General features: G+C 36.7%; 1 protein-coding gene across 16 annotated transcripts in view; it reads left to right on the top strand.

The window, feature by feature from the left end:
* Positions 1–26,660, top strand: part of PPP1R12B (protein phosphatase 1 regulatory subunit 12B) — a 183,312-nt gene that overhangs the window by 85,799 nt on the left and 70,853 nt on the right. For 13 of the 16 annotated variants that reach the window (XR_016280405.1, XR_016280404.1, XM_089514310.1 and 10 more), the window contains 4 exons: positions 2,174–2,356; positions 3,102–3,287; positions 21,527–21,617; positions 23,052–23,249. Coding sequence is in view for 14 of the 16 variants with exons in the window: in XM_089514310.1 (XP_089370436.1) it covers positions 2,174–2,356; positions 3,102–3,287; positions 21,527–21,617; positions 23,052–23,249 (658 nt within the window). In the remaining 2 variants the exon portion in view is untranslated. The remainder of the gene's footprint in view (positions 1–2,173; positions 2,357–3,101; positions 3,288–21,526; positions 21,618–23,051; positions 23,250–26,660) is intronic. The other 3 variants (XM_089514315.1, XM_089514314.1, XM_089514313.1) reach the window with 1 other exon arrangement.

Raw genomic sequence — 26,660 nt, 5'->3', positions numbered from 1 at the left:
GCAAACCTAAGGCAAACCTATCATAGGGTTTTCTGGCAGGTTTCTTTAGAGGGGAGGTTGCCGTTACCGTTACCATCCTCTGAGGTTGAGAGAGTATGACTTGCCCAAGGTCACCCAATGGGTTTCCATGGCTGAGCCAGGATTTGAACCCTGGTCTCCCAGTATCCTAGTTCAGTGCTCAAACCACTATGTCACACTGGCCCATGCTTATAATACATTTAAATTTTTGGTTAGAATTTTTAAACATTTCAGTATTGTTTATAACACTTCAGTATTGTTTATAAATGTTTACTACTTCTGTTTATTCTTTTTCTGACATTAATTTTGTTTCCAATAAGATTGTTTCACTGTCTTGGTGTTAGTTACCCGTACCAATTCCACGGGAGCAGCCATTTGGATGGTCTTGTGAATAGAAGTAGCTGCTGCTGTTTCTAATTGCATACAGTGCTTTATATGGCTCTTTCAGCAATTAGATTTCATGACTCAGATTATGTGTAGTTTGCCCAAATCATGAGATATAGTAAGCAGTGTGGCTGCTCCCAGATCTTGTGAAAACAACATAGTAATGTTTCGGTGAAATATAAAATTGTACTTGCATCCCAAAAGCACTGGGACTTGAGGCTGTTTTTTACCAGCTGCATTTCAGTTACATTAAGTCATATCCCTTGATTTTGAGTTGAACCATTGGAATGTCTAAAGTATTGATTGGATTAATAAATAAAATTTTGCCTGACTTTTCAGCAAAAGGAGCAATTTTGAACCTAAAATAGCCTCTTTGCAGGTATCCTGTTTTGGAAATTCTATAGAAATTCATCTATGACCATTGATAATAATTGGCATGTGAAATCTAGCTAATATTATGCCCCTAGTATAATCAACATGTTTGTTGTCCATATGCATTGTTAATCTAATAAACTGATTCCAATATTCCAGTGACAGTCTCATCCTTCATATAATACTGCCAAAACGTGGCCATAACCTTTGTTATCACCGTGGGTCATGCCTTAATTTAATGGAATGTGCTGGTATATACGATCTTCAGGTAGTTCCTAGTTGTATTATCTTAGCAATTCTAACACTTGTTAAAACCAGTTGACATATCAGTCTATTCATACCTCTCCATAGGATAAACATCCTTTAATCAGTTAAATAGTGTTTTTCATTTTCCTCAGAAAGCTTGCCAAAGTTATATTAAACATTTATCATAAGCACATAGAGACTTGTTGCATAGGTTGGCTCTTCATGAGGAGACATTTATGACAGCTTTTGGGAAGTGTTACTTTGTTCCATTGAATGCATTGCCTTACTCCAGATTTCTGGATTGTTTCAGACTTGGTTTACAGTTAATCAGAGGACTTAGTCTAAATTAATAACTTGCCTATGGGTCACACTTTGATTTTATCCTTGAGCCTGCTTTCAGAATTCTACATTCCTTATTATTTTTAAGTAAAATGGCAACAAAACAAAGATGTATAGGTTTTTTAGTATAATTTATTGGCTATGGGAACAGCCGTTTAGACATTTACATCAGTTATCAAATATAATTATGTAAACATAGTACAATATGAAAAAGCAGTAAATGCTAGTATAGATCTTCAGCTTGACAATAATGTCAAGTATTCCTTGTATTTTGCTAGTTGGTGAGTTTTATCATCCATCAACACTTTGGAAGGATGATGCATATCTGTTTTTAAAATGAATTTTAATTGAAGTTAGTTAAATTCTTTTGCCTGTGCCTGCACACTGTCATACAGGCTTTTTTTTTTTTTTGTCTTTCTTCTTTCAAGGGCTGCTTTTAACTATTTCTCCGTTTGAATATTTCTGACCATTTCTTCTTGTCCTGGACTCTTTCATTCTGTTCTTTTACCTGGGAGCAAGTTGCTCTAAATACAGCATATTCAGCTCATGTTTTCATTTTCCTGCTTCTTCTATTACTATTTCTCTTACTTCTACCTCTTCAGATTTGATTTAATATCTTTTTGATTTGATTTAGCATGGGAAATTACAACAGTACATGAGTCCAAACTGGATTCCTTAACAAGACTCATTTCTAGTTTCCACTGCTTTCATTTTTCTAGTAAACATTTTCTTAGCAATTAAATAAGACCTTCTGTTGGTCTACAGCAATATTTTAGTTCTTCTCTGAAGAAAGCGATTTTCTGCTGTTTTACAGTTCTTCATTTGGTAGAAGTAGTGACCTCACCAGTCCCTACATTTCAGCCAATCGTAATGCATCTTCTGCTACCTCACCCACTATCCTTGATTCATCTACCTCATTGGGCACAGAGTGGCAGCTTGCCTCTTGCCCCACATCTGTCAGTTCTAACACTACAGCATCAGCCCGCCAGTATACCAGGTAAGGGTTCATATGCAGATTCCACTGAAGAGGGTTTAGTTGTGGTGTCAAAGCAGTGATTCTCTTTGAAATGACATTTCTTTCAGAAACTTCTTTCCAATGGGTTCTGCTGATAGTTGATAAAATATTCACTCTAAAGAATAGCTGTCTCATTTATGAATGCTCTATCGTGTTGGTTTTTAAAAACTAGAGTGCTCAACCATGTATCTTTTAAGTAGTTTCTTGAGCATTATGGAGAGAAATGTAGAACACACAGACCAATAAAGACTGATTCTTTATGCTCTTAATCTGTATTACAGAAATATTTTGACCCTTCATGCTTTTTCATAATCTCCCTTACATCATGCCATTAACTTTCAGAATAGCCACCTGTTCCATAGAGGCAGTATTTTACTTTTCTGGCTGATCCCACTGAGATTCTAACCTAGTGGTGGGAAACATGTGGCCCTCCAGCTGTTTCAGGACTCCTATAATCCCTGATGATTGGACATTCAGGGTGGAACTGATGGGAACTGGAGGTTCCAGGAGGACATCTGGTTGGCTAGAAGTTGCTCACATCTGCACTAAGCCATCTTCATCACAGAGATAGCTTCACTGAGAACAAGCTGTACTTTCACACTTTAAATGATAAAGGTTTCGGAATCAACTTATTTTGTTTCCCATTCTCCCCCCCCCCCCCCAACATACACACGCACTTGAAAAGCACTTTAAAATTGTGTCTGAGACACTGTTTTCTATTTTTCAGAACGCCTTACAGGCAACAAACAGACTCTACTGTAGAGAAGAGCACAGAGAGCGTCTCTTCTAGCATTCCTTTAAGTGTCATAACAAATCTCACTGTACCGAGTAGTGCCAATGGTGTTACAACTGCCAATTTTAACTCACTGACTGGAACAGAGTCCTCTGCTGGTGATGCCAGGGATCGAAGAAGGTTAGTAAGCCTTTTGGTGATACTGTTATGAGCTGTGCCTGTAACCCAGTCCACTAATTCACACAGCCCCTGACAATCTTTCAGTTTGCATTACCAATGGCTAAGAAACTTTCTTCAATTTAGTCTTTCATGCACATTCCTATAAAGTGATCAGATTGTTCAGTATAACCAGAGTACTGTGTGGGCTGAGCTATGTTGCAAACACCTTTGAATATAAAAAAAGTACCTCTGCTGAACTTCACAATATTCATATAAACTACTTGAGATGGTGCGTTCATGCATTAAATTTTTTCTGCCTTTGGCATTTACTTCAAATATATTGTTGTTGAAGTCTCCCAGTGACTGTTTTTGATTTGGATTAACTTTGTGACTATTTGTTCATATAAGATTCACACTTAAGAGGTTTCTCCCCTTACTTATACGTATTTCATGCAAAAACATGATGAAAATATAGGAACATGTTTATGATTCACCTATTCCTTTTTGGCTTTCAAAGCATATCATTTCATGAATATTAGCATTTTCATTTGAATAACAAAGCATTAGATTTTTTTCTCAGTTAGGCTGTGTAGAATGTTTTAAGAATGCCATGATTCACAGGTATTTCACTGAAAGAGGTTGTTGAAATTTTCTGCAGTTTTACACTGATCCGATTCTACTGAAGCATGTTACTTTTGTCATGGAGCTTTTAGAATTTTAAAGTTGCTTTTATGGATAACAAGTTGTTTGTTATATACCTGGTGCACTGTTCTGTGGGGATTGGAGGGAATTGCAGTTGACTTCAGAATTACAAATCAATGTTTTATTTTTGGATTCACTGGTGACTTAGCTCTATTCCTGCCATCTCATTTTTAAATGAGTAATATTTCTTTATATTTAAATTGTGATCAGTTGGGATTTTAAACTGGATTCTGAGAAATGTACATCACCTAGTTGGAAGACTACTGAGTGGAAGCCAGCTAGCTTGAAACGGAAGATGGTAGGCATTTGCCAGATATCACAGTGTGGGCTTTCAGCATTTAATGGCAGCTGTTACAATAGTGTATTCATCTAATTCACTGTTCCCAAAGCTGCAGGTTTCTCTTAGCAACAACAACATAAACTCTCAGCCTAATATTAGATCATTAAGATGCCTCCATAACAGGCAGCCTCAGCTTGCCTATTTGAAGCTACTGGATTAAAACTGAAATGCATTGCTGGGTTTGGGAAGAGAGAGCTGTTTGGAATGTCTTTCGCTTCAGAAGGATGCTGGTTTGCAGATTTAACATCAGTAACAGATTGATTCATTACTGAGTCAATTCCCTGCATGTAGTATGCCTTAAATACAAGAATCCAAAGCCCCATCTATGCACAACCTCCTATTCCGGCCTGATTGACACTGTTCAACAATATGTGGGAGCTGCTTCCATGTGATCCAATACTATACTGCTACACTAACAAGCAGGTGGAGAAATCCCATGACCATGCATGTTATTTCATTCAGTCAAGCTGGTTTAGTCTTACAGACATTACCAAAGCAGTGTAGAACTGAACAAAAGTGAACTGGCACCTAAGAGTTGTGATAATATGTGAAGTGAGACTAAGAATAAACTCAAGTTCTATCATGAATAAAATCTAAAATTAAAAGTCTAAATTCAACTAATAGCTTATCTGCTATAGAAGACGACATATATTTAAATGGAACTCACCATCATGCTTCACTCTTGTTTACAACATCAGCCATGGAAGCCTGGCAGTTAACAGCATGTTCACTTGTTTACTGATGTATATTGTTTTGCCTTAAATTACCTTGCTGTATTATATCAGTGTCATACTGAATCTGCTAACATCTTGTTTGTGCTCTCTTAGCAGTTTGGATATGCATATTTCTAGCCCATGCACAAAGACTTTCTTGACTTTGCCATTGTTTGTTCAATATACATACTAAACACAATAACTGAAATAATAGGTTACAAATCTACTCTGAAAATGTCTCTGATTTAAGAAAATGCAGAAATGATTGTGTAGGCAAATTTTCTATGTAAAATCAACTATTGTGAATCAAAAGTTGAGATTAACAAATCTGACTGTGACTTCTGTGTGTTGTGTTCTGTAAAAATGCGTAGTACTGTGGTTCTGTGATATTTATAATATACCAAGTCCCTAGCTTATATGGATCACTGAGATGGAAAGGGTTTTCAACACAGTTTGTGGTGTTTGGAGAACTTCCTATTTTTCATGATTGATCCAAACTATGAAGGAGGTTGGAAACAAGAAATGGCACCTATATCAAATGTAACATTAAAAAAAGGTGAGAATACGGTACCATGACTAGCACATGGTAATGATGTTAGGTAAGGCATATTTTTCTGCCACTGTTGTGTCCTCAAATTGTACCCTCAAATAGCTGAGGTTTTCTGCTGGCTGTGGCATGCACAATTGGTGGAATTCTTTTGTGTAGAGGAAAGCTCTGCACCCTCAGAATATGGCTATAACAGTTTTGAAAGGCACTTCAAAGACAAAGTTGATTGTATTTGGGCTAGACCTGACCTTAGAGTTGTTACAAGTCTGGTGGAGACATCTTGGGCATTGTCAAGTACTGTTACTTGGAATCTCTTTCAGTTGTTATGGCCTGGTGATATTCTTAAAAGTGTTTGACCTTTTGTATGAGGGAGTTCTAAAAGGTGCTCGGCCTGACCTACTTCCCAAAATAATTTTGTGGGCATAATTTTGTGTCAACAGTGTCAACTCCTGACATTGTGGTCATGTTAATAATCTGATTTTGGCAGATTGGTGAACCTCAATCAAAACAATTTCAGGGACACTGGAGATATCTTGGGAACACATTGGTTTTATTATTCATGAGCAGTTGGTTATGCAGAAGCTGTCAGCCAAGTGGTTGCTGAAATGTTTGAATGCTGACCAGAAATGAAATCAAGTGGGCACCTCCGAATTGATTTTGCAGCGTTTTGAGCGATCTTATGATAATTTTGAAATGACTCATCACTGGTGATGAAACATGGTTACATCACTATGATCCAGAAACCAAACAATAGTCCTTGCAGTGGATTCTCCTGGCTGAAGAAATTCAAGGCTCAAAGGTCAGCAAGAAAGGTCATAGGCACAAGGGTTTTTTTGGAATAAGAAAGGAATTTTGATGATTGGCTATCTTCAGAAGGGCCAAATAGTTAATGCAGAATACTATAACTTGTTGTGCTGAAGGAAAAACAGCATAGAACACTGCGGAAAGGTGTTCTCTTTTGCAGGCCTGTGCACTTGCTCACAGGGCTGATAAGCTGATGGATGTTTTAAAGAATTTTGGAGTTTGAGTGCCACCCTAGATGATCCACCCTACTCACCAGATCTTGCTCCATCTGACTGTGTTTGGTTTCTAAACCTTAAAAAGCTTTTGAAAGGAAGGAATTTTTTTTGATAATTTTTATTGGTTTACAGATATGATATAGAGTACAAATTCATCTGTTATATACAGTATAAACATCTGTTATATATAGTCAGCTCAATATAAAACAAAACAATTAAGTCTACCGATTATTTAAATGAAGATGAGTTAAACTTTGTATTGATATCATTAACTTCTTTTCCTAAGACAAGAAAATTTTTTTAGTTTTTTAAAAGAAAATTCCATTTGTGATTGTATTGCTGCGAAGATTTTCCATTTGATATCATTGATAATTTATCCATTAATGCAAAATCATGAATTTTATCAATCCATTCTCTTATTGAGGGTCTTTGAGATTTCTTCCAGTATCTTGCATACACAAGTCGGGCTGCTGTTACCATATATAATAATTTACTAATTTCATCTTGTTTTAATTTTACACCAGTATTGTCAGTTATGTTTAGAAGAAATAATTCTGGAACAAATGGTATATACTTTTGCATGTACTTAGTAATATATCTATGAATAGCTTTCCAGTATTTTTGTACAGTTCTGCATTGCCACCACATATGAAATAACGTACCAGAAGATCTTTTACATTTCCAGCATTTAGAATTCCTTGATTTTTTAATTTTAGCTAGTTGTTCCGGTGTCACATAACATCTATAAAACATTTTTATATAATTTTCTTTTAAAGTTGTACATTTGGAGGATTTATGGGTATTTATCCAGGATCTTTCCCAGCTGTCCATTAAAATATTTTTCCTTAGATTTTGCATCCACTTAATCATATTATTCTTAACTATTTCATTTTCCATTTCGATGTTCAATAAGATCTTATATATTTTTGTAATCATGTGCTTTTCCTCTCCTTTCCAAATTTTATGTATCCTATTCAGTTCAAGTTCTATTCCATATTTCGCTACATCCTCTTTAAATTCTTCTACCATTTGTCTATAATTAAACCAGTGGATTGCCAAACCCTCCCTTTCAAGATCCTCCCTTGATTTAATTTTAATTGCATCCTATTTTTTATACAATAATCTCTCATAATCTAACCAGTAATGTTGTTTAAGATATTGTTGTTTAAGTAACGCCTCCTGTGTAGAATGCCATCTTGGAATTTTTTCATAAAAATGTTTTTTATAATTATTCCATACCTTAAGTAATGGTTTTCTATAAATGTGCTCGTTAAAAATTTTCTTATCTTTACAGTTTTCGTAGTTTAAATAGGCATGCCAACCCAATTTTAAATTATAACTTTCCAAATCTATTATTTTTCTATTTTTCAATGTAATCCAGTCTTTCACCCATGTAAATACACATGTTTTGTAATACAATTCAAAGTTGGGTAGCCCCAGACCACCTTTTTCTTTCACATCACTCATTATTTTAAATTTAATCCTTGGTTTTTTTCCTTGCCATAGAAAGTTGGAAATATCTTTATTCCAGGTATTAAATGGCTTCTTATTGTATATAATAGGCAGTGTTTGGAATAAAAATAACATTTTTGGTAATACATTCATTTGTATGCATGCAATTCTACCCATTAATGATAGTTGGTAATTGTTCCATTTCTTCAAATCATTTTTAATTTTTTCCAAGCATTGGTATAATTATTTTCAAATAGTTCGGAGTTCTTTTCAGTTAAGATTACACCCAAATATTTAACTTTTTTTACAATTTTGGAAGTCCGTTTTGCCCATTAAATCTAAAGTTTCTTGAGCTGTTAAATTTTTAGTAAGAATGCCACTTTTATTCCTGTTAACCCTGCAGCCTGTAACTTGCCCGAATTCATCTAAAATCTCCTCTAGATTTTTAATATTAACATTTGGGTTTTCAAGAAAAACTACTAAATCGTCTGCAAAGGCACAAAGATTGTATATTTGTTTATTTATCTTAACTCCCTGAGATAATAGATTATTCCTTATTTTCCTGTTAAGAATTTCCATAACCATTAAGAATAATAGTGGGGAGAGGGGACAACCTTGTCTTGTACCTCTGCAGATGTTGTACTGTCTGGTTCTTTCACCATTTATAATTGCCTGGGAGCTTTGTTTATTATATATCATGTTAATTCAGTTGAAATAAGTCCCTGTAATTCCACATGTTTTAAGTACCTCTTTCATAAAATCCCAGTGGACCTTGTCGAAAGCTTTTTCTATATCTAGGAAGAACATACCAATTTTTTTATTAACATTTTTATCACAGAAGTCGAGTATATTTACTACAGTTCTAATATTGTTTTTCAAGTACCTTCCGGGTAAAAAGCCTGTTTGATCTTCTTCAATCCATTTATTCAATATTTTTTTCAATCGGTTTGCTAGAATAGAGGTAAATATTTTATAATCCAGATTTAACAAAGCAATGGGGCGGTAATTATTTAATAGCGAGGGGTCTTTTTCTTCTTTTAATATTAGTGTAGTTAGTGATTGTTCCCAAGATGTAGGGTATTTTTCTAGTGTTATTTCTTGAAAAGTTTTATACAGTGGGATTAGTAAAATTTCTTTAAATACTTTATAATATTTAGCTGAGAGTCCATCTGGACCTGGGGCCTTATTATCTTTTAAATTATTTATCACTGTATCGATTTCTTGTATTGTAATTTTGGTACTTAATTCTTCAAGATGTTCAGTCGGAATTAGGGGGATCTTATCTTTATTTAAGTATTCCATTATTAATTTATTTCTCTTATCGTTATCTATTTCTACTTGAAAAAGAGTTTCAAAATATTTTGCCGTGACTTCTTTCAAATCCTTTTGTTGTACATATTCTTTTGAGTCTACTTTGAGTTTAATTATTGAATTTCTTTCTTTATTTTCTTTAAGTTTTCTTGCTAACCATTTACAGGTTTTACTTGCATTTTCAAAATGATAATGTTTAATATACTTTGTTTTATTTAGCAAATCCTTTAGAGAATTTTGATTTAGTTTATGTTTTAAATTTTGCCATTCTTTAACAATTTTATCATTTTCAGGTGACCTTTTCATTTCTTTTTCTTTTTGTTTAATTTTTTCTGTTAATTCTTTCTCATTTTTCTTTCTTTCTTTGTTTTTTAATATTTCTTGTTGGTATAGCAACCCTCTTGCCACTGCTTTTCCAGCATCCCATATCGTTCGCATTTCTAGTTCTTCCGAATTGTTTTCTTGAAAATAAAATTTTAATTGCTGTTTTATTTTACTTACTACATCTTCATCTGCTAAAAGGTATTCTTTTAATTTCCACGAATATTCTCTTCTAAATTGCACAAAGGATAATTCAATAGGGCAATGGTCTGTTATCAGTTTTGGCAAAATTTCAATTTTTTGGATGTCTTTACACATTAGTTTGGATAATAACACAAAATCTATTCTTGACCAGGATTTGTATCTGTCTGAAAAGAATGTATAATCCGTGTCATTTCTATGGGTTATTCTCCAAATGTCTGCTAGGTTTAAATCTTGTATTATCTTAAATGCACTTTGTGGGAGTTTACCTTGATTTCCATTTTTCCCTTGAGATGATCTATCTAAATCTGGATTGATAACCCCATTCCAGTCACCTGCTATAATTAGTTTTTCATACTCATATTCAAGAATTTTTTGATGTAATTTTTTGAAAAATTTTGATTTATTATCTTGTGGTACATATATATTTAATAGCATTACCTTTTCCTTCTGAATTTCTACTTCAACAGCTACGTAATGTCCTTCCTTATCTACAAAGATCTCTTTAGCATTCTGAGTATTTTTTACATAGATTGCAACTCCCTTTTTTTTTTGTATGTTTCATTAGCAGCTACAAAAACTTTACCTAATTTTGTATTTTCTAGAAATTTTCTGTCTTTTTTTCTAATGTGTGTTTCTTGTAAACATACAAAGTCCTCTTTACATTTATGCAAAAAGTGAAAAATTTTACTTCTTTTAAACTTAGAATTTAGACCGTTTACATTCCAGGATAAAAGTTTACAGGACATTTTTGATTTTAAAGAGAGAGAAAGAAAGTAAAAACGGTAAGGTTATAGAGTGTTTTTATACTAATTTTCCCCCCCTCTATCTTGAAATTAATATATTGATAAATTTATCTTTTTCCTTTTTTCCTTCTTATCTTTTTCCCAGTGTTCACTTTTTTCCTTTATTTTTCTCCCGATCTTTTGTATTTCTTAGAAAGTGTTCTTCTGATTCCGTTTCGGTCTCTTCAGAATCCTCTTCTAATTCCTCTTCTTCTGACTCTTCGGAATCACTTTGTTGATTATTATTTTTCTTCTTTAATTTTTTACTTGAGAGTGCTTCCATTGGTTTTATTTGAGATTTGTGAGTTTTCCCACCAAATTCTTTGTTGATTCCTTCTGTAGTTGGACTTTTTTCTACTTTTTTATCCTGGATAGGTTTTTTAAGATTTTTATCTAAAAAGTCTTTTGCTTTTTGCGGTGTATCAATAACATAATTTTTAGATCCAATGGAGAAAATAACACCTTCTGTTCTTGCCCATTTGTATTTTATATTACTTTGCCTTAGGAAAAAAGTTAAATCTGAATAAGCTTTCCTTTTTTTTAGCATTTGAATAGGGAGGTCTTTAAAAATTTGCAACTCCTGATCATCTATATATAAACTTTTTTTGTAATTCGTCTCTAGAAGGAGATCACGAACTCTCTCACGAACAAAATGAATCACTATGTCCCTTGGTAAGTTCTTATTCGTTGCTGCCCAGGAGTTGACTCTATACAATTTATCAATTTCGAGATCAAGTTGTTCTGGTAGCCAGTTAATATAATGGGCTAATGGAGGAATAATTCTTTCAGTTAAATCTTCACCATGGTTTTCTTTTAAACCTCTAATTCTTAAAATTTTCCCTTTTAAGCGGAGTTCAAGTGCAATTCGCTGATTTTCTTCAAGATGTATCACTTTTTTCCAATTCTTCTGATTTCCCTTCTAATCCTGATGCAATTCCAGACAATTCTTGTATCTTACCTTTCATTTCTTGAATTTCCCCTGTAATACTGTTTATATTTTCTTTAAATTCCTGCCATTCTTTATGGATTTCTTTTTTTATTTCCTCCTTCCATTCTTTGAGTTCTGACTTCAATTCTGCTCGTATTTCTGTTCTTATGTCGGCTCGAAGTTTTGGAATTTCTTCTACAAAAATCGAATGGAGATTTTGAGTTTCTGTTGTGTCTTTAGTCTGTTGTTCAGAGTTGAGTACTTGAGCTGAATCCATTTGCGTTGACATACTATTGTTATATATTATTTTCCCTTCTTGGTATATTGCTTCTAAAGAAATAAAATTAAAGTATACAGGGCTTTTGTCTTTTTATAAACTTAGTCCCCCTTATTAATTAGAACCCGCTTTGGCTTTTTCTCTTAAAGATCAACTGGATTAGAATATATTAATAGGACTATTTGTAAATTAATACCATTAATACAATTTCATGAAAAATCCACAAAAGAAAAATATATTGCTGAGTTAAGGAAGGAAATTTTTTGAATGATTCAGAGGTAACAGCAGCAGCAAAGCAGTATTATTATTATTGTTATTATTATTATTATTATTATTGGGAAGGGTTAAAGAAATGAGAAACAGTGTGTCAAGTGTGTTGAACTTCGTGGTGAGTATATGGAATAGCATGTACGTTTCATGGTTCTATCTAGACCATTCCCTCCTTGGTCGGGCCAAGACCTTTTCAGCACCCTTTCATATGTAGCCTTAATAGTTTTGGCTGGTAAGAGATGTTCAGAGGGAAGTGGCTGGGTGGATTCAGAGAGAGTTCAAAAGTGGTAGTACCAGACATCATGAAAGGGAGAGAAAATCCATCCTCTCTTTTAAGTGGCTTGCACTGGACTTAAAAATGTCTGATGACTAAATCCAGCTGCAGATTTCCTTTCTTAAGGCAAAGTAGTAGAGAATGTGGTTGTCCAGTTTTGAAGAACATGGCTATTTAATCCTTTTCAATATGGTTTCATGGTTAGTTTTGGAACGAGCATTATTTGTTCCTATTGATTATTTGTATTGGTAGCAGGACAAGGTGAGTGCTACCTTGTTCTCCCTGGTTTTTCAAATATTTTTTGATTTTGTTGAGTTAATAGTTGACCATGGTAGCCTTCTAAACTAGCCCTGTTAGTGAGAAAATATAATTATGGTATTACAGTGTCATTTGCTCCTACCTCCAGGGCAGAAAGCAGAAGTTGTAATCAGGAATTCTGAAAAGGTCACTCCTCTAAACATCTATGCCCTTTAATAGCAATGCAGGATGCTCTGCAAAGGCTCTGGTATAGTATAATACGTGTGAATTCTCTCGTTGTTCAGCTACATCCCTTATTGTCTTTGCACTAAATTGCTACCCATTTCTAGTCTTTGCAGTGATTACCGTATTTTCCGGTGTATAAGACGACTGGGCATATAAGACGACCCCCAACTTTTCCAGTTAAAATATAGAGTTTGGGATATACTCGCCATATAAGACTACCCCTCTTCCAAATAAATTTTTTTAAAAACCTCAGATTTGATTTCAATATGGTAATGTTAATTCAAATGCTTATGACATGCAGGTACTTAGCAGGAGAACTTGTTGTATACAAAGCCTGCTTGGATTGGACAGCTCTCCCTGCCTGCCCAGCCCTCCCTGTCTCCAAGATTTTCTTCTACCGTACTTGTACAGTGCCGCCCTTGCTGCTTTCATACGGTTGCCACATACAGAGGGGATGTGGCTGCAGCTGTTTTTGAGCTCCACCTACCATATGCGGCAACCACAGATTCTCCAGTCTGGCTCAGAAGTTTCAGCACCTGACACCTGGTGTATAAGACGACACCTGACTTTTGAGATTATTTTCCTGGGTTAAAAAGTAGTCTTATGCGCCAGAAAATACTGTAGTTATGGTTTATCAACACAGGAACACAAGAAATAAGTATTTGTTTCCTAGGCAGTGCAAATTTACGGCAACCAGTTCAAGTATACAGTGTTTCACTGTGAATATTGTGCTTAATCTTTGAAAGCTGCTTCTGAAATATCTGTTTAGTGGCACTCTATGCTCTCAGCACTACCTACTGTTGGAAGATTGTTTCTGCATTGTGTATTACATGGAGGCTGAAAATGCATTTGTTATATATTGTGCATAAATCCCGGTAATATTAGAATCATAGTTGTAAGATTAAACATATGTCCTTCTGGGTAGATTTTGTCTTTTACTTTTCTTTTTGTAAAAAAAGAGGTGGTTTGTTCCACTTGTGGTGGACAAATAATGAACCCGTGGTCTTCTCTCATGCAAAGTGCATTTACGAGCCCAGGAAAACAGGAAGTATCCAGAAATGGGTGGCATGAAGGAGGAACATGGCATAGAACAAGAGGGGGCAGGAGGTATATATGGGGAAATTGTGGAAGTGGCAAAAGATTGGTAGCATGTTTGTATAGGATGAATTAAAGGAGAGAAATAGATGGGTGACAGAGTGGGTTTGCTTTAGTTTAAGAAGAGGAAGAAATTCTCTTCCAATTTTCTCTTCCAGTTTATGCAGAGTTTTGTGGAGGAATGTGTATAATGAAATTTGCTAACCAAACAGTTGTACTATGCCTCTCTTTTTAAAAAGGTATGGGGTGGAGAAAGGATGAATTCTCTGCTTTTCTGGAGAGCTGCATTTCCCTCCTTTCATTCATGAAGACATTATTATTATTATTATTATTATTATTATTATTATTATTCTTTATTTATATAGCGCTGTAGATTTAAATCCAGTTTGTCCAATTGGATAGGCAAAGAGTAGCATCTGTGGGCAATGATTCTTAACTGAAGTTAAAATATTGTACTAGGTACAGTACAAAATTCTTACTGACTTTATAGCTTATCTGGACTTTGCTAGGAGTTCTTCAGTAAGTATTTTATAGAGTTTATACTTCTCTGACTTATTCTGTTAAACAGGCTACTTTAACCAAGGTTTGTCATGACTTAAGCTTCTTAGCAGCAGAGGATATTTTCTCACTAGAAAAGAATGAAAGGTAGCATGAAATCAGATTCATACTAGATTGACATATTGCTACATATGGGATATACGCTGTAGAGTTACTTTATCTAGTAAGTTTATTTTGGTATATTGTACTGTTCAAAATCATTTGTATTGTCTGGGCCTAGCCAAGAATCTGCTTTTGGTTCCCTAATTTTGATACAAGCATTTGTGAGTCTCTCCATGTTGTTTCTTTAACTTACCTTGCTTACCCTCTTCCTTAGTGCCTGCCTGACACAGCCCAGTTTTTCCTCACTTCATTTAATTTTTGCACTATGCTTTCCAGGTTATGGTTCAATTCATGTTTATTTGAAGTAGAAATTACAACAAAGGAAAATAACTTTCTGAAAGCATTAAACAAATGTTATATTTGACACATTGGGTTTTCAGAAAAAAACTTAAAAGTGGGTGTAGGCAACATGTGGCCCTCCACATCTTATCAGATTGTAGCCCCAGGTCAACCCTACTCAACATAGACAGTGCTGGTGAGTGATAGGAGTTGCAGTCCAGTCACAACATAGAATTGGAAGAGACAGCAAGGACCATTCAGTCCAACTCCCTGCCATTTAAGAATACACAATGAAAACACTTCCAGCAGATGTCCATCCAGCCTCTGTTTAAAAACCTCTGAAGAAGACTCCACTATGCTCCGAGAGAGCGTGTTCAACTGTCAAACAGCTCTTACTGTCAGGAAGGTCTTCCTAATGTTGAGATGGAATCTCTTTTCCAGTAGTTTGAATCCATTGCTCCGGGTCCTATTCTCTGGAGCAGCAGAAAACAGACATCAGGAGGACCATTCCATCTCACTTTAAAAATGTTATACACTCGTCCCTCCATCTTTGCAGCTTTGACATTTGCAGATTTGATTATTCACAGATTTTATTAATATGTTCTCTTGAGGAATATCTAGGTCATCCAGTGCATCTGTCTGGTCAACTTTAACCAAAAGTCTCACTGAACGACCTAGAGATGCCTAGAGAGAACACCCCACTAGGCATATGCAGCTCCTCCAGCGCAGCTCTATGGTCAATGTCTAGCAGATGACCACAGAATTATACTGGAGGACCTAAAGATTCCTGGAGAGGTGCTCTCTCAGGTAAAAGGATAGTGTTTTTGTTATTTGCGGTTTCCCCATATTCACAGGGGTCCTGTGCCCCTAACCCCAGCGAATATGGAGGGACGAGTGTGCTTTAACTAAACACTAATGCATAGGTGGGTTTTTTTCTTTCCTCCTACAATATTTTCCATTTGTATAGGATCTTTCAGATTGTAAGCCTGATTGCTGGGTCTGTCTTAATATTATTGATTTTTGTAAACCACCTTGACAAGGTTTTTTTGGCTGCAGAGTAGGGTAAAAACATATGACAAATAATAAACCAAGCCTTCTTAAAATAGCGTGTGTACTTCCTTGTGTATCTCAAATGTGCTGATGTTGTTACTGATGGTAGAATAGATTGCATAGTTCAGTTCCTGGGCTTCTATGGGATGCTGATGGTGTAGAAGATAAAATGTTTCTTGTTACAGTTAGGAGGTAGTGTAATAGTTGTTAAGCTTTACAAACAGTAAAACTGAAAATTTTAGATCTCTTTATAAGAATGTGTGTACTGATTTACCACTATTGCTTGTCCTGTCTCTGATCAAAAAGGATTTCAGAGTGCAGCATCTCCTTTGCCCAGATTCCTGCATGAATAGAGTATTTAAAGTATTGTCTGTGTAGGACAAGGGGTCACTTTCTCCTCTATGTTACATACTTAGTGTGCTGTTAGGAAAGGACAGCAAAGGCCTTCACACACTTAAAGAAGCACGCAGTCATCCAATACCTGCTGCTGAAAGCACTTATCAGCCATGCCTTTGTAGTTAATCTCTTTGCGATAAAGTTGTCCTTGTATAAAAAGAGCTTCTAGTGCTTGTGCGATGATGTAAAAGGGGCAGGAATTCTGCCTGCTGCTTGATTTTCCATGTTCGGAAAAGGAAAGGTTGCTGTCACTTTATCAGACACGGGCTGCATTTTTATGTGCAAGAGGTCAGGGTGCAGACTTTTGTGTTACTGATGAAAGCCATTCTTCCTGTGAAGTAATTGGGCAGGTACAGTATGTGTGTGTGCAAGGGTTTCAGCTCCTGGACAGAAATGCAGGAGATGTTCAAGGTGGGCTCTTTCCCTGGTGCAGAGTGCAACATTTTTTTTCTGAGTGAAAAAAAAAATCTGTGAAGGTGGATTGGCAGTCTTTTTGACTTCATAAAGACTTCTAGGCTTTCGTTGTGATGATAGCTAAGGGAAATGCCCTAGAAAATGACTTTGTCTTGGGAATGTCTTAGGAGTACATGATGGCTGACACATTAGGTAAAACTGCCTGTCTTACTGTCTCCATTTTATTTAGTTCTTGTCTCATAAAATGTTAACTAATGTGCTTGCTGATTTTGGTTTCAGGTAGATACATGAACATCTTTAACTGTACCCTTAGCATTCTGTTCCTTGTGTAGATTTTCATTGCTGATTAATAGATGATTTTGTTAAATGTTTTTAGGCTCATTGGTTGTTGATGGATTGTGCTGTGAAGGGAATAGTCTGAATGGAGTTTTGTTCTGTTTTTTAGCATTCAGTTTAGTGAAACAAAACAAATTTAGAGACTAAATGTCTGTAATATATAACAGCATTCTATAACTGAATTGGAAAATTCACAAGTGTAATAATTTATAAGAATGTGGGCCCTTCCAGATGTTTTAATTCCACAGGGTGGCAGCAGACAACCTGCTGTTTTGTTTTAAATGTTCATGGATGGAGATTTTAAAATTGTTTACACATGCTTTTAAAAGTTTATAATACTCTGTATCCCTTGTTTGACTTGGATCTAGTAGTAAGAGTGTTGTGCTTGTGAGTGTCCTGCAGGCATATGTTTGGGCACTGTGAGAACAGAATGCTGGAATAGATGTATGTTTCAACAAGGTTGTTCTTAAGTTCATATTCGATCATTTGTGAAATGCTTCAGGCCTGAAATTTTAAAATATAATTGTGCATAGTAATAAACTGAATTTTATATAATTTCAGGATGAAATTGTTTTACCCCTGTTTCAGACTTTATCAGTACTGACTTGTTTGAACTGGAAAGCAAATTCTTAGGACGGAAAGAAGGTTTTGAGTTTCTGACCCAGACTGTTCAGGCAGGTGAGACCTTCTGTGGTGATTCTAGCTTATTAGATATGGTAGAAATAATAGTTGCTATGATTATCCTGGCTGACTAGGGTGAGGGAGCCTTAATGAAAAAAGTGGACCACAGCTGAGACAGAAAGACTATTTTCTGTGCTTATTTAGATTCCTTCTGATTCAGATAAATCTTGAGTCCAAATAACTGCTTGATCTAATTCCTCTACATAACAAATGTGAATAATTTTACAAAATGGTTATGTGCAGTCATGCTGTTTATTCACCTCAGTATCTAAAATAACACAGTCCAATAAAATGGCTATGCTGGTGGGCAAAACATGCTTGGTTATTTGGAAAATGAAATCAACACAGCTAAAAAACATCAGTCTGGAGAGGTTTCTTATTTATGTAGTGGTTAACTATACTTGTAAATCAGATTAGATTCAGAGTTGATTTGTTTGTTGTACTTTTCCTATTACTTTCCTTGTGATTGTAAGGTCCATATACTTTTGGATCAAAAATATATTCAAGGTGAAACAAAATTACATTTCCAAATTGTCGGATGTATTCTTAAGAGCGAGATACATGAGCTGTTAAAACAACTGCTTCAAGGAGGTTATAGCACACTTGAACTAGTCGCTTGATCTCTTTCATTCTTCTTTGTGTTTGCAGCGTATTAAAACTTTGAATGTTGTTGGATAATGTTGTTTGAAGTTCCTTCTATAAATGCTTATAAAAATCTGACATTTCAGCTGCTTCATTTTGCTTTTCACATGTATGAACATTATCAGTGAAACTTTGTATTCAGTTAGTTAATCCTTATTTATACTGAAACACAAATAGTTGAGAGTATTATATATATGGTTAAACTGGTTAATCCAAAGAGAAGGACCTGGTGTATACATGTATAGCCAGAAGGATATTCTTCACCGCTTGGATGTAGCTTACTACAGCTATAAAATTGCATCTTTCCAATGTATAAATCGCCCTTACTCCAATTAGTATTGTAGCTAGATGTGTGCATTCATCCATTCTGCCTTCCACTGGGTGGTCCTATTGATTGTTGATGCAGCAAGGGATAGTAGTGAAGAAGAAAGCAGAATCAACTGTGCAGCTGAGTTGCATATAAATGCATGGTCCCTATGGTAGAGAAAAACCAATTCTTATTGCTTTTTTGCTCCTTTTGTTTTTGTTTTTAAGAATCATATTTCAGTTAGGCAACTTCTGGCAAGGGATGAGTTGCACCTCACAGCAGTTGACAGAAACATTTTTGCTAAGAGTCTGAAAGATCTGATCAGGAAGGCTTTAAACTGAGTTATGTATGGGAGGGAGACAGTATTCTTGAGGTCAGGAGTTCAACAAATGCTGGAGATAATAGCCCAAATGTTATACAGAAAACAAGGCAAATAGCAAAAGAACCCAACCATGGGAGGAAACAACTTTAAAATGGGGGAATGGTCCATGGTCTTAGATGTCTCTATACTGATGCACAGATCCTAGGAAATAAGCAGGATGAACTTGAACTCTTAGCACAGTAGAGTAAGTATGATATAATAGACATCACTGAAACCTGTTGGGATGAGTCTCATGATTAAAATGTATGTGTACACCTGTGTATGCCAGTGGCCTGTAGTGGTTTGAGCATTGGACTATGACTCTGGAGAGAAGGATTTGAGTCCCCGCTTGGCCATGAAAACCCACTGATTGTTCTTGGGCAAGTCACAGTCTTTCAGCCTTAGAGGAAGGAAATGCCAAACCCCCTCTGAAGAAACTTTCCAAGAAAATTCAGTAAGGCATGTCGGAAATGACTTGAAAGCAAACCACACACACACACACACACACACACACACACACACCCCTGAGAACAGACCGATGACCATCCTGGATGGACCTTGGGATCTCTTCCAACTCTGTGATCTTTAAGAAAACATAATATGGCAGTGAGAAATATTTATATCTATATGTGTTTGCAAATTATCTCCCTAGTAAACAAGAATGAGTGAAACCAATTTTGCATATAGAATTACAACTAGATTGCACAAAGGCATCAGCTGGCAACCTCAATAACAGTCTCTCTCTGACAATTGCTGTGAGGAGGGTTTTTCTATTGTATCAGAGACCATGTGAAAAGATCTTTCAACTGAAATCAGATGGATTTTTTTTCTGCCAATTGATCCTGCCACTAATTGAAGATTTATTATTTGTCAGGTTAGTTTCCTGATCACTAACATTTTCAGTTAATCCTGGAAATTGTAATGATTTTAATTATCTTAATTATAACTGGAATTCATTTTGTATACTCTGCTCACAGAACTGTCTTTACCTGGTAGCAAAGGAAAGCAGACAAACTGATCAGGAGGGGACAGCTGTTAACTCCAAGCAGCCTATTTGTCTGATGCCTGCCTTTTGGTGGAATCCTTAGAGCCAGATTGGAGAATAACTACCATAGTCTTATTACAGAGGCAACTTTCTAAGCCAGACTTCTGAGAGTACTGAGGCTTCAAGACTGCCTTATCCATGTCATCCCCTCAACAAGCATTGCAGAAATAGGCTACTCCAAGCCAGCGGCCTTTCCTTCTTGGTCATGACAACTTTGTTTCTTTGCTTCAATTCTGCATCTATGATCTTTTCCCTTTTGCAGTCACTGTGCTGCAGTCACCTATGTCAACATATTTATACTGGTGTAATTTCCTAACAAGTTCTTGGTCAAAATATTTTACTGTTTAATCAGAGTTTTATTATTTTAAGAATTTGGTTTTTATTATATTATCTTGTTCTATAATATAGTGAATCTCTTGGATTTTTTTGAAACTGAAAAGCAATGGAAAAAATATCTTAAGTAAATAAATAGTATGCTTTGTTAGGTGCCTTACTGATCTTAGTCTAACCACAATTATTTGAGATTATTTGAAATTTCCCCAGTTACTTGCATTTTAATACACTTTGCATTTTTTTAAAAAAAATTAGTTATCAATGAAATATGTTAATTCTCTTTGTTTTCTTAATGTAAGACAAAAATATATAATTGTTCAAGACCAATGTTATAAAATAGTCATTTTAAAATTACATAGTATTACATAGTCATAACATAAGACCTACCGTATATACTTAACTATAAATTGACCTCTTATATAAATTGAAGTCAACTTTTGGGGCCAAAATTGATATGATCTATGGATAATTCAAGGTCAGACTTCAGGAGGTAGCCTGGCTGGGGAAAGGCTGCAGGACGATCGGTCATCCTTCCCAGCCTCTCCTGAGCTGGGCTTTCCCTCGGAGAGGGAGCCCAGCTGGGGAGAGGTTGCAGGGCCATCAATTGCCCTTCCCAGCCTCTCCCGAGCTGGGCTTTCTTCCAGGGAGAGATTGCAGGGCGATCAGTCACCCTTCTCAGCCTCTCCACATCTGAGCTGTCCCTTGCAGAGGCAGCCCGGCTGGGGAGAGGCTCGGGTCAAGTACCATATTGACCCGTGTATATGTTGAACCAGGTTTTGGCTCTTTTTTAACCTAAATTTCTCAACTTATACACGAGTATATACGATACTTATATTTTATTTCTGTACATGATCATGGGAAGCCAGGGGAAAACACTCCAGCCTTGCTTTCTCCACTTCTCACTTCCTAATTTTTTTTTTAAAAAGATGCAAGTTTCTCATCACTTGCTGCCTATTTGAAAAGGCATACATTCATATTTACCTGATTTTAAAACAAGTTTTTATCTCTCCCCACCCCCCCCCCACCCCCACCCCTTAGGTCATACCTGACTCCAGTAAGAGACGAAGAAGCAGAATCCCTAAGAAAGGCACGATCCAGACAAGCTCGCCAGACTCGCAGGTCTACACAGGTGAAGAAAATAGTTCTCTATTGTTGTCGTCATCATCATCGCCATCATCATCATCCTCCACCTCCTACCTTTCCCCCTAGATACTGATTTAAAATTTACATTATACAAAAGTTAAAAATATAATTAAACTACAGTGGGCCCTTCCCTCATGCGGGGGACCCGTTCCAGATCCCCTCATGTAAGGGAAATCCCCCATAAGGTTGAGCCCCATTGAAAATAATGGGGCTCATTCCCGTGGCACAGAGCACACACCCCATTACTTCCTCTGGCATGCTTGCTCTGTACTTCTGGGTCGGTTTTCAGCGTATGCTGAAAGCCGCATATATCGCTCCTGCATATGATGCGGGTACACTGTCTTAATAAAATAAAAACCAATTAAAAACAAACCATTTTAAAAACAACAGCAAATAAAACAATGTGGCAGATATGGTGCTTTCCCTTAGCAGTCAATCCTCAGAGGCCTACTGAAACAAAAAGTTCTTTACCTGCCTGCTTAAAAAGGGATAACAAGGAAAATGCCAGTCTACTTTCTCTAGAAAAGGAGTCCCAAAGCTTGGAAGTAGTCACCTGATATATTGTAAGGGTAGTGGGACAGTGACAACAATCTACCCAGAAGACACAGACATCCTCATATAGGTGATGAGGTGTTGAAATGATGGAACATAGTATTTAATTTAAACAAATTAGAAAACTCAGGACTTAGAATGAAGAAATTTTTATTCAGCCTTGATCACTAAAGACACATTTTGGATGGAAGTTATATTACTTGCAGAAAATGTCAAGATTCAGTCAGTATGAATCTCCAAAGACAGAAATTGCTTAACTATGAGAATTAGTATTTTGGTTTTAAGAGCTGATGATAACAGATCAGTTCTTTTTTCATAGATGAATGCACAGTGGCCATTGGCTTGGTGCAAGTAAGATTTAATTTGATTTGGCAATAAATGTGTTTCCTTGGGAAGCAAACATTCACATGGATGTTACATGGTAATGTTACTGTGCTGTGGAATGAAAACCTGTATTTAAAATCATCTGTGTAATGACATAATCAAATAGTGATTATTGTGACTTCATATTTAGTATTTCTTTCTCATTTGAAAACGTGCCTTGTTTAAACCATACAAGCTGAAGAATATATTAAAATAATAATTGCTAACGTTGAGTTTGTTTTTAATTTACCGTTGAGCCTCTCCGTAGTGACTCATTCTTGAAGGGATACCCTAATTTGTATTGGGGCACAGTTTCAATATGGGGAATATTACATTAGCCATGTTTTTCTGTGGGTTTTTTGGGGTATGTGGCCATGTTCTAGAAAATTTTCTTCCTGATGTTTCGCCAGCATCTGTGGCTGGCATCTTCAGAGAATGCTTTGCCTGGAAAAAGTTACATTAGCCAATGCATGTATAATACATATAGCATCCTCCTGTTTCCCAGGGTGTGACACTTACAGATCTTCAGGAGGCAGAGAAAACCTTCAGCCAATCTCGGGCAGATCGACAAACTCAGGAACAGCCAAGTGAAAAGTTAGAAAAGACTGAAGCAACAGAGGAAAAGGGTGAGAGACAAGAAGACACTGCAGCAAGTGAACCCAGGGAGACACGCTCACGATGGAGTAGAAACTTAGATGAAGAGGTAGGTAAAAGCAGCCATTAGTTATGGCTTGAAATGAACAATAAATTTTCTTTGAAGATATTAGAATAGTATTAGATCCATGTAGCAAATATAACGTATTTTTCAGATACTGCTTTGCTTTCCCCTTCACTTTTTAGATTTTTGCCTAAAAGTGTGCAGCCATGAAAACATGTAATACAAAACAAACCCTAATGGAAGGTTATTTTTTCTTCAAAATGAATGTAAGGTTCTCACCCAGCTTAACTATTCTGAATGTAATTAGTCAAATGAAACCTTTATAGTGTTCCCATTTTATTTTACTTGAAGCACATATCTGCATATAGAACTTGACATGTGACTTTGAAAATATTATTTGCCCATGATGTAAGGAGTGGTAATTATAATCTAAAAATATTTTTAAAAATATGTGCTGCATCATACTAAAGGTGTCCCTAGTCTGACATCCTGTACTTCCATTTCCCAGACAGATGACAATAGGAAGCTTAGAAGGTAGAGCATGAGTACAATATAGGTTGAGTATCCCTTAAAATGTGAAGTCAAAGGCTTTCATGGCTGGCATCCGTATTTAATTTTGTTGTGGGTTTTTCGGGCTATGTGACGGCAGATGTCAGCCACAGATGCTGGCGAAACGTCAGGAATAAACTCTTCTAGAACATGGCCGCACAGCCCAAAAAACCCACACACAAAAAAAAAAATCCCTTAAAAATCAAAAAGCCAAGGTGTCTCTATCTCAGCTAATTTGATTAAACTAAAACAGATTAAACAATTAAGGTAAAAAGGTAAAGGTTTCCCCTTTGACAAGGTTTTCAACTCGTGTCTGACTGTAGGGGATGGTGCCCATGTCCATTACTAAGTCGAACAGTCAGGATTGTTGAAGGCTTCTCTGTAGTCGTGTGTCCAGCATCACTGCATGGAATGCTGTTATATTAAACTATTACTTTAACTCACTATATTAAAATAACATAATGAGTTAAAAACAGATTTTAAAAATTTAAAAGTTTTAAAAACAATAAATAACAGTATTTGGGTTGAATTAATGTTTTAATGTTTTAATTTGGTGCCTAAATGATAAGAGTGTTGATGTCAGTTAGACCTCCAGGGTGAGAGTATTCCACAATTAGGGTGTCATGGCTGAGAAGGCCCTCTACCATGTCCCAACACATAACTGATGGCATACAGAAGAGCCCACCCCCAGCAGATATTAATCTTCAGGCAGGCACATATGGGGAGAGGTACTCTCTCAAGTATAGAGGTTCCAAGCTAGTTAGGGTCTTAAATGTCATCAGAAGCACCTTGAATTCTGACTGGAATCTTATTGGTGACCCATGCAGTTATTTCCAGACTGGCAATACATGCTGTCTATATGATACTCCATTCAACAGTCAAGCATGTGCATTTTGCAGTAGTTGCCAATTTCAAGTTTTCAAGGGCATCCACATGTAGAGCACATCACAGTAGTTCACTTGAGAGGTTATCAGTACATGGACTACTGGGGGTATGTTATCTCTGTTCAGGAAAGGCTGTAGCTAGCACACCTGGCACCAAGCTACAGAATCAACTTGGGCCTCCAGTGACAAGGATGGATCCAGAGCACTCCCAAGCTACATACCTACTGCTTGATCCCCTGATCCAGGCCTCAGAGGTAGAGAAGAACTGTTGGCCCTCATTCCCTTCCCCTTCTCCTTTTGTGTCGTGTCTTTTTAGATTGTAAGCCTTAGGGCAGGGCAGGGAACCATCCAGTTAAAAAGATTGTATGTACAGCGCTGTGTAATAATAATAATAATAATAATAATAATAATACATTTTATTTATAGACCGCTATTCCGCAATGATCATAGCGGTGTACAGTAAAAAATTGCAATACAATACGACAGTTAAAGGAGGGAGAAGTCTCGTCCTTCAGGCAGTCCCCGATGTTGCTGGGTCTGCCTGATCGCTCTCTCTGAGGCCAAGATGACAGTTAAGGAGGGAGGGGCCTCTTCCTTCAGGCAGTCGCTGATGTTGCTGGGTCTGCCTGATCTCTCCCTCTGAGGCCAAGATGACAGTTAAAAGAGGGAGGAGCCTCTTCCTTCAGGCAGTCCCTGATGTTGCTGGGTCTTCCTGATCGCTCCCTCTGAGGCCGAGATGACAGTTAAGGAGGGAGGGGCCTCTTAAATTTACAGCGCTTTATAAATAAAGGTTGATGATGATGATGATGATGATGATGATGATAATAATAATGATAATGCTTCAGGGGGAGTGCACCCCATCCAAACCTGTTTGCCCAATCCTGGACCCAATAACCACAAGTCCACAGAGATTCTGTCTTCAGCTTCAGTTTATTGGCCATCATCCAGCTTATTACAGACATACATTGCCTCAGCTGACTCTAGTGACAAGGAGAAATGGAGCTGAGTGTCATCAGCATACTGATGAGACCCCACTCCAAACCCCCTTATGACTTTCCCCAGTGGTTTCATTTAGATTTTGAACAGCATGGGTTTAAGATGGAACCGTATGGCACCCCAGAGCTTAATTACCATGGGGCTGAGCAGAAATCCCCCAATGCTACACTCTGGGACCAGCCTTCCAGGTAGAAGGGGAACCACTGTAAAACAGTTCCTCGTACTCCCATCCCACAGAGCCAGTCCAGTAAGATACCCTGTTCAATGGTATCAGAAGCTGGGGAAATATAGGACAGTAGTTTTCATATACCTCTGGGTTCAGGGAAATCCTCTTCAGGAGATGGCGCTTCCTTCAAGGTAACATGTGACATAGTGAGGCATTTACCACTGGACCCACCTGGTATATCCACCCCTGTTAGATTTTGGGCCTGAACAGACAGGCCAAAATAAAGTGGGTATAACAAAGTCTTTGCTGATTTCTGATTGCATTCACTCCCAAGAGCTACACCACCTGAAGTCTAGCTGTGTTCCAGCCTGCTCCATTGCCCACAGATCTTCTGTAAACCAAGGTGAATTATGGACTCCACAACACTGGATTGGGTGCTTAGGAGCTATTGTATCGATCCTTGCCATCTCTCCATTCCATAGTGAAACCAAGACCTTAATAGAATCACCACCCCTGTTGATGCAAAAATCCCTCAGAAGATTCAGAAATCCTTCACATTCCATGCCTCTCTGGGCACGGATCATCTTAATAAGTTCCACAACCCTGCATAGAGAATCTGCTACCATCAGACCAAACTTGATAAGGAAATGATCTGACCATAACAATGGGGTTGTTGAAATCCTACCTAAAATCAGATCATCCTCCATCCACCTGATGGCAAAAACCAGATCCAGAGTATACTTTGTCAAGACAGGCTCTTGAATGTCTTTTATGGTGGAATTTGTATTTTTCACGATAGAAATGCACTGGCCAATATTTTCACTAAACTGTCTACCACAACCTCAAAATTCTTTTTATAGC

The sequence above is a fragment of the Sceloporus occidentalis genome, unplaced genomic scaffold (assembly GCF_023333645.1).
Source record: "Sceloporus occidentalis isolate IW3139 unplaced genomic scaffold, rSceOcc1.0.p SCAF_3, whole genome shotgun sequence".
Taxonomy (NCBI): domain Eukaryota; kingdom Metazoa; phylum Chordata; class Lepidosauria; order Squamata; family Phrynosomatidae; genus Sceloporus; species Sceloporus occidentalis.
This window is presented reverse-complemented; position numbering and strand designations above follow the sequence as displayed.